Source organism: Heteronotia binoei, chromosome 21, assembly GCF_032191835.1.
Source record: "Heteronotia binoei isolate CCM8104 ecotype False Entrance Well chromosome 21, APGP_CSIRO_Hbin_v1, whole genome shotgun sequence".
Lineage (NCBI taxonomy): Eukaryota > Metazoa > Chordata > Lepidosauria > Squamata > Gekkonidae > Heteronotia > Heteronotia binoei.
Genome location: NC_083243.1, coordinates 54,312,540 through 54,328,567, shown reverse-complemented (window position 1 = coordinate 54,328,567; position 16,028 = coordinate 54,312,540). Strand labels below are relative to the sequence as shown.

At 42.6% G+C, this 16,028-nt stretch overlaps 1 protein-coding gene across 1 annotated transcript in view; it reads left to right on the top strand.

Moving 5' to 3' along the window:
• The first annotated feature begins 129 nt into the window (after positions 1-129).
• LIN52 (lin-52 DREAM MuvB core complex component) overlaps positions 130-16,028 on the top strand; it is an 86,943-nt gene continuing 71,044 nt past the window's right edge. Inside the window, exons 1-5 of the mRNA XM_060262238.1 lie at positions 130-305; positions 3,541-3,615; positions 4,885-4,922; positions 5,715-5,781; positions 7,380-7,463. Of these exons, the coding sequence (XP_060118221.1) occupies positions 257-305; positions 3,541-3,615; positions 4,885-4,922; positions 5,715-5,781; positions 7,380-7,463 (313 nt within the window). The 5' untranslated portion in view covers positions 130-256. The remainder of the gene's footprint in view (positions 306-3,540; positions 3,616-4,884; positions 4,923-5,714; positions 5,782-7,379; positions 7,464-16,028) is intronic.

Sequence of the window (16,028 nt, the reverse complement as noted above, 5' to 3'; positions counted from 1 at the left end):
GAAGTCGTCTGGTTTTGCTTTCTCCGCCCATATCGCAACCTCCCGTCGTATCCAAATTTCCATTGGCTATTCAAGCATAAACGCCCCCTCTAGAAAGATTCTTATTGGATACTTTTTTCTTCTGGCCCTCGGGAGCTAGAGTCCAATGGGAAGTTATGTGTGAGTGAAGGGGGGAGGAGGAGGAGGAGGAGGAGGAGAAGAGGGGAGGTTCGGTTGTTCGTGCTATGTTTAGATTCTCTATGTGGGCGGCCGTTAGATGTCACGTGGATGGGCAAAGATGGCGGTCTCTACGGAAGGTGAAATGGGTAAGGTATTTTGGTAACATTAGTGTCTCTTGGTAACCGGCTTGGTCTACGCATGAAGCGGCATGTGGTGTTGGAATAGACTGTACTATGTCAGACTGTAGTGGAGCGAACCACGTTTTAAAACTTTCCCCCGTATAAAAATGTTTTGCAGATTAGAAATTCAGGAACAAAGCTATTCGTATGCTGTACTGTTTTTCCAGATAGCAAATCAGGCGAACCGATGTGAATAATGTGATCTCTCAGTCTGAGGTCGGTTGTACTTTTTGCTACCTCTTAATCAATTTTCCTTGCTTGTTTAGACCAGATCTCAATGTTTACTTTGGGGTGAGGCTTCCTTTTGAGGACATATATACTTGTCTGGGAGCAAACCAACTGCTCACACAGGGACCGACTTCTCAGCAGACCACGTAGAGTTGAGCTGCCAAGTCTGTGTTTATGTTTTTGGGGATTAAACTGAGATTCCAGGAAGAATTTATTCTTTTTCTGATCAGAGTGAATTAGCAGGGAAGTTTACGGACTGCAGAATGTTTCCTTTGTTCAGGTAACTCTTATAATCTCATCACGTTTATGTTTCCTAAATCTGAATGAATTCAGTGAAGTTTAGTCCTAAATGAGCATGCATACAGGTAGATCCAGGTGGGCAGCCTTGTTGGTCTGAAGCAGAACAGATTTTGAGTCCAGGGGCACCTTTAAGATCAACAAAAGTTTATTCAAGGTATCACCTTTTGTGTGCATGCACACTGTTTTAGATACATTCAGGCAGAGCTTTTTTGGTAGAAAAAGCCAAGCAGGAACTCATATGCATATTAGGCCACACTCCCTGACATCAGCATAATTTCACATAGGGTTTTTTGTAAAAAAAGCCCAGTGAAAACTCATTTGCATATTAGGCCTTGCCCCCTGACACCAAGCCAGCCGGAACTGCGTTCCTGTGCGATCCTGCTCCAAAAAAGGTCCTGCATTCAAATACTGTATGCTCATGCATACAGAGTCAGCTTATTGGTTGAAATGTTGTTTAAGTAGGTTAGAGGAGCCAAATTGTCATCTGTTTCAGACCATATTTGATGAGGCCTCAGGAGTTCCTTGTTTATTCTACATACATATAGTAATCTGAAATGATAGTCATTTGTATTCTGCACTCCTAATGACAAGAGAGGCAAGCTTTTAAAATATCCTTTTATCACACTTAGGATCATTGCCCGTGTCCACCCTCATTTTTCTTACATACATAATGCTGTTAAACATTTGTGAAAGTTTTGCTGTATTTGCTGTATTATTTTACTTTGTAATAACTGCCTTGTACTTATCTAAAAGGCAATACAGTATGCATTGTCTTAATTAAATTGATGCTGGAAAAACAATACCAAGAAAATTCAAATGTACCTTTAGGCTAATTTTTAAAAAAACAGAGCATAAGATTTAGAAGGTTAACCATGTTACTCAAATATTAGTGGTACTGTTAAGTGTACACTCAGGAAATCAGTTGGTGGAATAACAATCTTTAATTAAAAATTTTGGGCCATAGTAATTCATAAAAACGTATCTCAGTAGACGTTTTTCCATCCTTTTCTGCAGGCATCTTCCTAATCAGACTGTTGTAAAAAAACCTTAAGGAGGAAACTCTATATTTGTGTTATGTAGGAGGAACCTCAGTTTGTCTCTTTGTGCTGACATCACTGTTGGAATGTTTATGCACAAACTTTTTGAAAGACATTATTTTCTTAAATTATAATCTGTGTTTCTCACTTGGACTCAAGGCAGATTGCAAATATAATAAGAACTACTCAGTCAATCAGCAAGCAAATAATGATTTGTGGTAAAACATTTGCATCTAATAGTAAATTTCCCTCATAAAACAGAATACTGCAGTGGTGCTGGGCAGATTACAGTTATGAGAAAGACTATTCATTTAATTAGCAAGCAGCACACAAATGTGTTAAAATGATTAAGTTTAACAGTTCTTAAAGAAGAAAATAATGCAGTGGGACTGAGACCAAAGAACTGGAGAAATTATACAAGCACACACAAACTGTTGGAGGCAATGAAGCAATGTAGGTGGAATCATAGAGTTGGAAGGGATCCCCAGGGTCATCTAGTCCAACCCCCTGCACAATGCAGGAAACTCATAAACACCTCCTCCTAAATTCACAGGATCTTCATTGCTGTCGGATGGCCATCTAGCCTCTGTTTAAAAACCTCCAAGGAAGGAGAGCCCACCACCTCTTGAGGAAGCCTGTTCCACTGAGGAATCGTTCTAACTGTCAGGAAGTTGTTCCTAATGTTGAGCCAGAAACTCTTTTGATTTAATTTCAACCCATTGGTTCTGGTCCTACCTTCTGGGGCCACAGAAAACAATTCCACAATTCCAAAGGTAGAATTTTCCTTTTATGAAACAATCTAACAGCAGGATTCTGAATAAAGCAAAATAATGTGGGAGTATACACAAGGAGGTCAAGGATACAAAACCAATGTTGTTCTCAGGTTTTTAGAGTGAAAGAAACTATAATTCATATTTTGGCCTTGAAAGGCACAGCCAGATGTTTGAATATATTCCTGTTCTGTTGAATTGCACTTCATATATCCACCTTGATACAGTTGTTTAAGGAGCCCCATGGTGCAGAGTGGTAAGCTGCAGTACTGCAGCCCAAGCTCTGCTCACGACCTGAGTTTGATCCCAGCAGAAGCTGGGTTCAGATAGCCAGCTCAAGGTTGACTCAACCTTCCATCCTTCCGAGGTCAGTAAAATGAATCCCCATCTTGCTGGGGGAAAAGTGTAGATGACTGGGGAAAGCAATGGCAAACCATCCCGTAAAAAAGTCTGCCATGAAAACATCATGATGCACCGTCATCCCAGAGTTGGAAACAACTGGTGCTTGTACCTTTACCTTATATTTTTTTTACAGTTGTTTAGGGATGATTATTTTGCAACATATGAAACATTCAACTGGACTGTTGCTCTGTGTGTAGAGACTGGCTTGGCTGAACTGCACAGGGCCTTGATATTCATATGTACTTATTTTTAAATGCTAGCTTTAACTTATAGGGACCCTGAGGAGAGAGTTAAATATGAGAATTGATGGGTCTTACTAATTTACACTAACAAAAATTTTAATAAGTCATTTCTTTACAGGCACAGAAATTGCCAGGGCTATAGATAGGCTCCACTGAAGTGTATACTATCGGCTTGGAGATGTTTCTGCTGAATATGATGACTGAAATCGCAATGTTCTTCTAGGTGCAGACTTGGAGGCCTCGCTGCTGAGTTTTGAGAAGTTGGACCGAGCTTCACCAGACCTCTGGCCAGAGCAATGTATGTTGTGCTTGAGTCAGGCATGCAGGACAGCGTGTAGAAGCTCTGTGGTGATTGTGGTGTGTTCAGACTTTGTAATCTGCTGTCAGGGAGATGCTGAGAGTTATTCTCTAGTTCTGTTTACCAACAAAATGAGTAAGTTGTTATGAAGAGCCCTTTTTCCCTTCCATTCTCTGTTGAAGCTCTGGGCTTCACTTTGGCTGTGAGTATATAAAGGCTTAACAAATAGGGTCTTCACATAGTTGTTCCTTAGGGAAAGGCCATTCTTAGTGGGAGAAACTTTGTTTCCTATTGCTCTTTGCATACTGGTTCTAGAATAGCACACAAGGATGAACATGTGTGTTCCTTCACAGAGGCATGCTCATTATTTTTTGTTCAGGAAAATATAGTCAGTATTCCATACTGTTAATATTCTCTTTAACAGTTCTGTAAGTGCCCCCTCCCTCAAAAAATAATCTTTCAGACCAATAAAAGGAGATGCAGTTAGTGGCACAGTTTCTGCCTTCTATACATACATTTTTTTTCTTTTGAGGGGGAATGACAGCAGGTATACAACATGGTTCATTTGGACTCCGAAAGGTAGCTGGGATAGGCATGTATTGATTAGTGCTTAAGGCATAAACCAGTACACTTCCAGTCTTCCTCCAGTGGCTTGAACAGTTTTACAACTGTTTTAAAACAGTATTAATTGGAGTGTGGTGAAGGATGAATCTGTAAAATAATAAATACTTGCTGCTGAAAAACACAGAAGAGGAGTTAGGCCAAAGTAAGAGGTGGGGAGTTCTCTTTGGTTATGAAGCAACTCCCTGGGATGTATGTGTATAACACCAATTGCAAAGCTGGGTTCAAATCCAGGATGAAACACTTGCTATGTCTTTTCTTAGAATGCAGTGTCTAATCTGCTGTCAGTTACCTAAATGTGTTTGTTCATGCTAGATATTTAGTTATGGATTAGGCACACTGACTTATTTAGGCACAGAATCAAGGGAATTGTTGTGCTTCAAGTAAAAACAGTGCCATACTGTGGAATATGAAGTGATGTTCTGTGATAGAACAAAATGTTAGGAGAGAAATAATGTCTGATCAGTGCACACAAGTAACTCAGTGTAATGCAAAAGTGTTGCACATTGTAAATCTTCTATAGTTAAAGTGAGTAGTCATTTATATTGAAAGCCTCTAGGAACTTCTTTGATTGACTTGTAAGTGCCTTTTGAAGATGCAGAATGCTGTAATAAAATATCACTGTAACTACATCTGCTCTGTTTCCAGTACCAGGTGTTGCAGAATTTGCTGCTTCTTTTAAAAGTGTAAGTAATATCAGATTGCAGTTTAGTCTTTTTAATTCTTTTCTGCTCTGCTTTTATTATTTTTCTAGAATTCCTATTGTGACCAAGATGTAAGACTTTTATGAGTCGTTTTACATAAACTTGAGTGCCAAGGGCCAAAAATCCTAGCTACAAATACAAGTTGATGGGGTGTGAACTGGCAGAAACTGACCAAGAGAGAGATCTTGGGGTCGTGGCAGATAACTCATTGAAAATGTCAAGACAGTGTGCGGTTGCAATAAAAAAGGCCAACGCCATGCTGGGAATTATTAGGAAGGGAATTGAAAACAAATCAGCCAGTATCATAATGACCCTGTATAAATCGATGGTGCGGTCTCATTTGGAATACTGTGTACAATTCTGGTCACCGCACCTCAAAAAAGATATTATAGTATTGGAAAAAGTGCAGAAAAGGGCAACTAGAATGATTAAAGGGTTGGAACACTTTCCCTATGAAGTAAGGTTAAAACGTTTGGGAGTCTTTAGCTTAGAGAAGTGTCAACTGCGGGGTGACATGATAGAGATTTACAAGATTATGCATGGGATAGAGAAGGTAGAGAAAGAAGTACTTTTCTCCCTTTCTCACAATACAAGAACTCGTGGGCATTCAATGAAATTGCTGAGCAATTATTATTCAGAAGGTACATAAATATATCTGAGCAGAATGGTTTCTTAGGATATGCTAAAGAGCCACATTTTATATCTAATAATTCCAAGCTTATCCAAGCAATAGGTCATCATACTTTTTCTTTGTGTCTGCCTTTCAATAAATAGCCCATCACCAGTTCTCCTCCCAAGTGGATGGCTGAGTTAGAAAATGATGACATCGATATGTTGAAGGGTGAGTTGTTGCTTTTAGTTCGTACTCAGTAAATGCATCAAAGAGCCCTGTGGCGCAGAGTGGTAAAGCTGCAGTACTGCAGGCTGAGCCCTCTGCTCACTACCTGAGTTCAATCCCAGCGGAAGCTGGTTCAGGTTGCTGGCTCCAGGTTGACTCAGCCTTCCATCCTTCCAAGGTTGGTAAAATGAGTACCCAGCTTGCTGGGGGGAAAGTGTAGATGACTGGGGAAGGCAATGGCAAACCACCCCGTAAAAAGTCTGCCATGAAAATGTTGTGAAAGCAGCATCACACCAGAGTCGAAAACAACTGGTGCTTGCACAGGGGACTGCCTTTACCTTTAAATGCATCACATAACTGATATTAGTAAGGCCTCTTTTACGTCTGAAAGATTCACAAAAGGTTGAAGATTTGGTTTTGCTTTTGTCACTGAAAGACTACAAAAGAAATGAAGATTTTGTTTTGCTTTTGTTTCCGTAGAAATTATTGCTGGATTTCCCTACCTTCCCAAAGTAGCATTCTACCTCCTAGTGAGGAAATTTACAGGACTATTTAAATAATCTGTAATTGTGGTGCTCTGAAGTGTTCTGAAATGTGAAGCCATTGCACTAAGCCTTTTGGAGTTGATTGATTTCATTGAGATGTACACGTCACATACCCTTGAATGGATGTTAGCATTCATGGAAGGACTTCTCAAACTTGACATTCAAAATTCTTCTAAAAATACTAGATAAATTACACTTAAGCCAAAGTGAACTTCTAAATTAAGCTTCCAACAGCTGGGTTGAAAAAAAACATGGAGCTGCCTGCCTTTGAAAAGAGTAGTAACTTAAAATAAGACAAGTTGGGGATCTGTGAAACTTACAGAAGAGGAAAAGTCTATCCATATTTATTGATTTGTTTTATATCCTGCCCTCCTCTACGAGTAGCCTCAAGGCGGTTACAGTGGTTATATCACAACAATCGAACCCCTGCTTTTTGTTTTCAAGATCCCCCTACCTCTGTTTTCCTCTTTCTTTTTCCAGGTGTGAGCTTGCTCTCCCCCCCATTTCTACTCTCATTTGGTAGTGGCAGATCTACCTGGAATTATATACTGTTATGATAGCATTATTGTTACCGTTTACAGTGTCAAAGTTAAGTTTTGATTTTTCAGAAAGAGCTGTTCAAACTACTCATAATTCAGATCAGATTGCATACAATATTTAGACTGAGAAGTATGCATGTTAAATTCTGATACTCTGTTCATGTGATGTGCTGTATTTTGTCTAGATTTATTCCCAAAATTATGGATTAACATCTAAAGAAGAGTGTGTCAAAACATATATCCATTTAATTAAGCCTGTGCAATGTTCTGTGAAGGTTTTTTTGGTTTTTTTTTAGGGGGTGGTATATTTGGGCAGTGAAAGAAACAAGTTTGCATGTAAGGATGATATTAAGGATATAGCATGAAAATTGTTGCTAAATAACTTTCAGTGCAATCCTAAAGAGAATTGCACTCTTCTAAGACTACTGAAGTAATTGTTCTTATAAGGGTGTAACTTCACTTAAGATTGCATTGCATGTCTCATTACATACTCCTAAGCCATACTTTTTGTTTTCAGAGCTGGGGAGTCTCACAACGGCTAATCTAATGGAGAAGGTCAGAGGTCTGCAGAATCTGGCATATCAATTGGGGCTTGATGAATGTAAGTACTATATAGATGCTAGAATATATTCTGTTTTAAAAGTTGTAACTTGGAGTTAAATTTTATGGTAGAATCATTGCAGAAAATTTTTACTGCATAATAACACATTTAGTATTTGGCATGTGAGTATATATATGAATAAGTTATCGAAAGGCATTGTGAATAGTACACATTTCACTTTGTTCTGATTGCATGTAAACATTTTCCTGTGCATGTAAAATCTTTCCTGGGCTTCATGTTCCTAAAGGGTGATAGTGATTCTTCCTGTCCTTCTCATACAGCACACTTGAGGTAGGAACAAATAGGGAAACTCTGGCTTGATGGTCCCTTGGGTTGCTTACTCCAAGTTGTAGATGGTAGGCCTTATGAATTGTGCACTGTAGTCACGTCATAAACTCATGAAGACAAATAACCTTTCAAAGCATACAGTATATTGTTGCATGTAGTTGTTGCTTTACCTGTTGTTAGAATCCTCAAATTCCAGAGATTTCTGTTAATGTGGTCAGCATCTTCAGTAAGCATCACTGACTGCAGTCCTTTGTGAAATTTTTTTTTGTTATTTTCTTATTGCTCCGGACAGTTTGACTTGGTGCTGCAGTATAGAAGTATGGCATGAATTCTCATAGTAGCAGATGTGAACGTTCATTTAGTATTACTAGAGGAAGGCTTAATAATCCTGGCCATCCAACAGTAAGTTCCTTCAGAACCTCATTATCACTCTTTGTATAGTTCTTCAGAAAGCACTTTTATATATTATGAAAGAACAGGCTCTGTGATTTAGGCTCAGATTAGGCCACTGCCTTTTCCTATGTTCTGGGTAGTTCCAGTACCGCGCACACTGCGCTTCACCTAAAAAATTCCTCTGCGCAGGCCTGAAGGGCATACCCACGTACACAACCCACAACACATCAAGTCCTGCAGCGATGGGCTAGGGGCGAAACGGCAGGTGGAAGGTGCCACTGGAAGCCGCAGTCCCGATCCTGCATGTAGGCGGTTCAGGGTATTGGTCGCCTGATGCTAACCGGAGACGAAAGCATTTTTCGGCAGCACCCTGAACGACCAAGCAGCCTTATCTAGGGACAGCACTGCTTGCTCCACACGGAGAGGGGCCTAGAAAAGGTGGCCTAAACAAAGCTCGTCTCCTCCCCCCCAGTTGGCTAGCCGCGGTCAACGGGCATCCTTACTTGCGGTCAAAAAATAACAACAAAGAAAAGGCATGCACCTGCCTCACAAAGTGTGCAAAGACTAAAGCTTGCGTGTTGGAACATCAGAACCATGCTTGACACAGTAGACAGTGGTCGCCCTGAACGACGCTCTGCTCTAGTTGCCCACGAACTTCTCAGGTTGAATATCGACATAGCAGCTCTCAGTGAGGTCCGTTTCCCTGAGGAAGGTAGTCTTCAAGAACACGGTGCTGGCTATACCCTGTACTGGTCAGGTAAGTCAAAGGTTGAGAGCCGCCTTTCTGGCGTTGGCTTCATGGTCAGGAACTCCATTGCCTCCAAACTGGAAAACCTGCCAACAGGTCACTCAGATCGCATCATGTCCATGCGCCTCCCACTTCAAAACAAGCAGCATGCAACATTCTTCAGTGTGTATGCCCCAACCCTTCAAGCAGATCCTGCAGAAAAGAACAAGTTCTATGCTGATCTACGCAACCTCGTACGGAAGACCCCTACAGAGGACAAGGTGATCATCCTTGGCGACTTCAATGCCAGAGTAGGTAAAGACTCGGAAGCCTGGAAAGGAGTACTTGGCAAACACGGCATTGGCAACTGCAATGACAACGGGCGCCTCCTGCTAGAATTCTGCATGGAGCTCCAGCTCACCATCACCAACACTATCTTCCAGCAAAAGAACAGTCTGAAGACAACCTGGATGCACCCACGGTCCAAGCACTGGCACCTTATCGACTACATTCTGGTGCGCCAGAGAGACCTTCGAGATGTCTTACACACCCGAGTAATGCCCTGTGCAGAATGTCATACGGATCATCGTCTTGTACGCTGCAATCTCCGTCTTCACTTTAAACCCACACTTAGGAGAGGAGGTATCCCTCGGAGGAAGTTTCAGGTTGGCAGTCTCCAGTCAGCTGAAGTTAAAGCTGCCTTCCAGGCAAAACTCCAGTCAAGAATTGAGGACCCCAGTTGCCCCACAGACCCTTCTCCAGAAGCACTCTGGGAACACCTAAAAACTACCGTCCTGCAGATCTCTGAAGAAGTCCTCGGGTTCTCCACAAGGAAGAACAAGGACTGGTTTGATGAGAACAATCAAGAGATCCAAGGTTTACTGGCGAAAAAGAGATCTGCCTACCAAGCACATCTTGCTCAGCCCTCCTGTCCTGGGAAAAAAGCAACCTTTCGCGCTGCATGTAGCAACCTCCAGCACAAGCTTCGAGACATTCAGAACGATTGGTGGACCAAGCTTGCAGAGAGAACCCAGCTGTGTGCAGACACTGGTGATTTAAGAGGGTTCTACGAAGCCCTGAAGGCAGTATATGGTCCATCATATCAGGTTCAGAGTCCCTTGCGTAGTGTAGACGGCCAAGTGCTCCTCACAGACAAGGCATCCATACTGAACCGGTGGTCGGAGTATTTTCAGGTTCTCTTCAGTGCCAACCGCGTAGTTCAAGATTCAGCAATTCACCTCACCCCACTTCAACCAGTGAAAACAGAGTTGGATGAGATCCCCACCCTAGAAGAGACTGTTAAAGCCATCAAGCAACTGAAAAGTGGCAAGGCAGCGGGAGTTGATGGAATCCCACCAGAGATCTGGAAGCATGGGGGCACAGTACTACATAGCACACTTCACAAAGTACTTGTCACCTGCTGGGAACAAGGCAAACTACCACAGGACTTTCGCGATGCAATCATCATCACCCTATACAAGAACAAAGGGGAAAAGTCAGTCTGCTCCAACTACCGGGGGATAACCCTGCTCTCCATTGCAGGCAAAATCCTTGCCAGAATACTCCTGAACAGACTGGTGCCCACCATTGCAGAAGAACTCCTCCCAGAGAGCCAGTGCGGCTTCAGAGCTAACAGGAGCACCACCGACATGGTATTTGTTCTCAGGCAGCTCCAAGAGAAATGCAGGGAACAGAACAAGGCTCTGTATGTGACTTTTGTCGACCTTACCAAAGCTTTCGATACCGTTAGCAGGAAAGGCTTGTGGCAAATCTTGGAACGTTTAGGATGTCCCCCAAGGTTCCTCAGCATGATCATCCAGCTACACGAAGACCAGCGAGGCCAAGTCAGACACTGCAACAACCTCTCGGAGCCCTTCCCAATAGGCACAGGTGTAAAGCAAGGCTGCGTTCTCGCGCCAACTCTCTTTACGATCTTCTTTAGCATGATGCTTCAAAGAGCTGCAGTAGATCTAGATGATGATGATGGTGTCTACATCCGCTATCGCACCGATGGCAGCCTGTTCAACCTGAGGCGACTAAAGGCCCACTCCAAGACAATGGAAAAACTCATCCGAGAGCTACTGTTTGCTGATGATGCTGCACTCGTCTCCCACTTGGTATCAGCTCTGCAGCATATGACGTCCTGCTTTGCAGAGGCTGCCAAGCTATTCGGCCTAGAAGTTAGTCTGAAGAAGACAGAAGTTCTCCACCAGCCTGCACCCCAGGAAGATTATCACCTTCCCTGCATCACTGTGGGTGAATCAGTTCTGAAGACAGTTCAGCAGTTCAGCTACCTGGGGTGCATCATCTCCTCAGATGCCAAGATCGACAAGGAGATTGACAACAGGCTGGCAAAGGCAAACCGTGCCTTTGGCCGACTGCACAAAAGAGTGTGGAGCAACAAGCATCTGAAAAAAGGCACAAAGATCAATGTTTACAAAGCGGTTGTGATGACAACCCTCATCTACGGCTCCGAATCGTGGGTTTTATACCGCCATCACCTGCGACTCCTCGAGCGCTTTCATCAGCGCTGCCTTCGCACCATCCTCAACATCCACTGGAGTGACTTTGTGACCAACACTGAAGTTCTCAAGCGGGCGGAGGTTACCAGCATCGAGGCATTGCTGCTGAAGACGCAGCTGTGCTGGGCAGGGCATATTTCTAGGATGGAAAACCACCGCCTTCCCAAGATTGCCCTGTATGGCGAACTCTCCACCAGCCATCGAAATAGAGGGGCACCAAAGAAGAGGTACAAGGACTCCTTGAAGAAATCCCTTGGCACCTGTCGCATCAACCATCACCAGTGGTCTGACCTAGCCTCAGATCGCAAAGCATGGAGGCACACCATCCACCAGGCTGTCTCTTCCTTTGAGAACGCACACATAGCTGGTCTTGAGGACAAAAGGAGATTGAGGAAGAATCGCACTGCTACAGCACCAACCCTAAATCAGACTTTTCCCTGCAGCCACTGTGGCCAGACCTGCCTGTCCCGCATTGGTCTTGTCAGCCACCAGCGAGCCTGCAGCAGACGTGGACTATTGCACCCTTCTTAAATCTTCGTTCGCGAAGCCAAGCCGAGAGAGGGGTAGTTCCTCAGTGAAAGGATTATTAAGGACAATCTTCTCTAAAGACCACTTGTCTATTGCTACCAATCTTCCTGGTCACTATGCATCTTCAGAGAAATGTTGGATGTATACCAGGATACAGTGTTTGGAGGCTCAAGGTGATACGGAGGCCAAAGAATGTCTCCTGTGAACTATATGCCCCAGAGTTATTTACAAAATATGGAAGTTCTGTGGTAGTTATTCAAAGGTTCTGTGATTGAGTCAGTGTGAGAGTAGTTTCCACAAGGTTAAAAATTTGCGAATTATTGATATAGGCAGGGACAGGTTAGGGAAAGTGAGCATAACACATAAGGTGGGCGACCATCACAGGTAACATTAGACCACAAGCTTTTTGAGTTCCTTGATACCATTGATTGAAATCAAGGCTCAAAGAGTTCCGGTTTCGGCGACACGAAGCTGGAAGCAGCTCGGACCAACATGTCCAGAGCCGCTTCCAAATTGGTCTGTTGAGGGGTCTCGCCCCCAAAGGACGACTCGATTCTGGGGCCCAGGAAGGGTCCCAGAAGGTAAGGGGCTCGAGTGGTAGAATGGGGGTGTCAGCGAAGGTGGCTGCTCCCTGATCCTGCTTGCCTCTAACCTCTTTGTTCCGATCGCCATTTTTAAATGGCAAGAGGGTCTGCCACTGGCTTCTTTCTTTTTTCTTTGGCTCTCTACACTCTGGACCTTGAAATCTTCTATTAACAAGATAAGTGACATTGATTTTTCTACAGTTGTAAGTGTTATTTTCCAACACTGTTTTTTGAATGAAATCAAGGCTCAGACTATATTAGAGCTGAGCTACATAAATGCCTTAAGCAATGAGAGAAAACTTTCTTTGTTGACACCTATTCCTAAAAACATAGATGTCACTAAGAACACTTCAGTATGATCAGGCTTAGTTTTCCCAACAGAATTTCATCTTTTATACAGTGCTTTTGCAAATCCTGTTCTAGTGATGCAGTATTCCATATCAGCTTAAAGGAAGGGGCAGGTGGTATTTAAAGAATTAAAAGAGTTTGGTAGGGCAGTACCCTGGTCCAGCTGACTCAGGGATGCAACTGGAGTGATGAAGGTTGCTCTAGAAAGCAAGTGACTCTGGCTGGCAGTGGAAGGTACAGGAGCGAGAAAGGAGAAAAGAAGAGCTTTAAGGTGTTGTGAAACACCGTTAAGGCTAAGCACTGGACAAGGGGAACTGTCCAGCCGGGCTCATGGAATTGATTGTTTCCAAGCTGAGGAGATCAGTTCTGAGATGCAGGCTTATAGGGAGCTGGGCAGGAAGGAAGTTGCACCAACAGTCTGTGAAAGACAGCTGGTAAGTTGCACCAACAGTCAGATCTGTTCTGAGTTCTTTCATGCTTCTTTCCCTTCTGCAATACACTCTGGGCTCATTTCTATAGATGTTCAGCCTCTTGTTTATTAGATCAGTTTTTCCCTGGAGATTTTCTGACCAGAAGTTCACTGTTGATGGCTGTCTCTGTTTTGTGTGTGTGTACACACACACACACACACACACAGGAATATATTAGGAATATATTTTAGGATATAGACAAGGTGGAATGGGTCCAGAGGAGGGCGACAAAGATGGTGAGGGGTCAGAAGACCAAGTCCTATGAGGAAAGGTTGAAGGAGCTGGGGATGTGATTATGTATGTTGGTTGTATAGCTTTAGGGGAAGTTTTCCAGAGCTGTTGATATCGCTGTGCTATCTTGTGAGCGGTGTAACAAGACTCGGCGCTGTTTAAGTAGTTATGTTACTCAATATGTCTTTGTACAACTGTTGGCTTTTTCTTTTGTGTGTCATTTATCTGGGTGAGAAGTCTCTCTTCCGTCTGTTCACCATGAAACCTGGGGCTGCAAACACAGAAGGAAACTGAAATACATATCTAGATTATCTTAAGACTCTTCTTATTAAAAATGAAGTTTCTTATGAAAAATTAAATGCTATAACTAATGCACAAAATAATAAAGAGCAGTTCATAGTGGAGTCATTACAAGATCCACTTCTTGATAAACTCTAGATGGCAGCAGAAGGCTGCTTAGAGTTACTTGGTGCCTTTTAGTGACAGACTGGACAGGGAAAAAATACTGTTTGTTATCCTTTCTTGAGGCTTTTAATGTAGCACACCATTTAATTTTGTATATGCTTCTTGTGGTATTGTTTATGCTACTTTGCATTTTCAAGATATTAACCACATATAATTTTTAGAATGCCAATTTTGAATGAGAATTACTTTTGCTCCCTTGTTACAACTTTTTGATTTTCACTTCTATTTTATGGTAATTCTTCGTTAAATTATGTTGTATGGGTCCATGCATGACTACTTCCTATTGTAAAACCTATTAATTTGTTTACTGTGCAATCCTCTGTACAATCATATTGTTAATGTGCTTATGAACATAAGAGAAGCTGTGTTGGATCAGGCCAATGACCCATCCAGTCCAACACCCTGTCACACAGTGGCCAAAAAACCAGATGCCATCAGGAGGTCCACTTGAGGGGCCAGGACACTAGAAGACACTAGAGGTCCACTGTTGCCCCCCCCCAAAAACCCCCCACCAAGAATACAGAGCATCGCTGCCCCAGGCAGAAAGTTCCATCTATACCCTGTGGCTAATATCCACTGATGGACCCCTGCTCCATATGTTTATCCAATCCCCTCTTGAAGCTATCTATGCTTGTAGCTGCCACCACCTCCTGTGGCAGTGAATTCCATGTGTTAATCACCGTTTGGATGAAGAAGTACTTTCTTTTATCCATTCTAACCCGACTGCTCAGCAATTTCAGTAAATGTCCATGAGTTCTTATATTGTGAGTTCTCGTAATATACTGCTATACAATCATCTAAAGCTTGCAATGTTCTTGACTCTCATGTATGGTTATTGACAGGAGGTTATAGGAAAATAACCTTGTATGGCTAACCAGTAACCAGCATCATCAGGATCCCCCATATATATTTTGTATGTCATTTCTATAAGTGATTTCAATAAAGTTGCCTAGGTGGCTTAAAAGTGGTTATGTTAGAGTTTTTTTTGTATATTTAACATTTTTAATGATTAAATATGAAAAGTAAAACCAGTAACCACTGTAATAAGAGAATATGGCTCTGAAGAAATCTCAGACTTTTTTGTTTCCAAATGAAAGTGAAAAGTTTTGGAGCCACCATAGAAAAGACCCTGCTCCTGATAAGTGGCACCTAAACATCCATGAGAGAGTAAACTTGGAACTTATTATTGAATGCTTTTATTCTGCAACATCTTCCAATTTACAGAGGATTTTGTCCAGTAACTGTAGATGCAGGGAAGAAAGAAAAAACAGCAGGTGCTTGAACTTGGATGCAAATAATTTTTTATGGGGGGGAAGGTAGCAGAAATCTAATTTTTTTACTATAGAACAATTCCTGGCATCAGGAAAGGTTGGGTACTAAGCAGAGCTACAGTATTGGACCATTATTTCTTTTTTTTTGATGTTAGGAGGAGGGAAAAAGGAAGAAGCTGCAGCCAGGCCTATGGTGCATGTGCTGGTAGAGGAGAATGGGTACCTACTAATAGGACTGCTTTAACTTTAGTTGAGGCAGCAGATGTCCCACACTATCAGGCATTCTGCTCCATTGACTGGCCCTATGCTGTAGTACCACCTCTGTCATAATATTAAATTACTTTTGCTGTGTCTGATTCTTAGAATGTAGGAGTGATTCGTAGTCCATACAACATGTGCCAACTGATTCTTAGGCTATACAACATGTGCCAACTGAGCCAACATCTAAAACTGTCTATGATAGAATTGTCTTTTATTTTATTCACATGTTTTAATTGTTATTCATATTGTTTTTATAATGTTGTTATCTGCCCTGAGCCCTCCTTGGGATAGGGTGGACTATAACAGCCCAGATCTGAGAACTGCCTTGTAGCTGCGCTTGAGTGTAGAATTAGCGTAGGCGGCCACAGGCGGGAAAGGGGAGTGCGGGCAGACGAGTGAGAGAGAAGCCGTCGCCATGGTCTGCTGCCAAAGCGGGTGTGGGGGGGAGGGACAGGGTCGTGCCAGACCACGGGATTG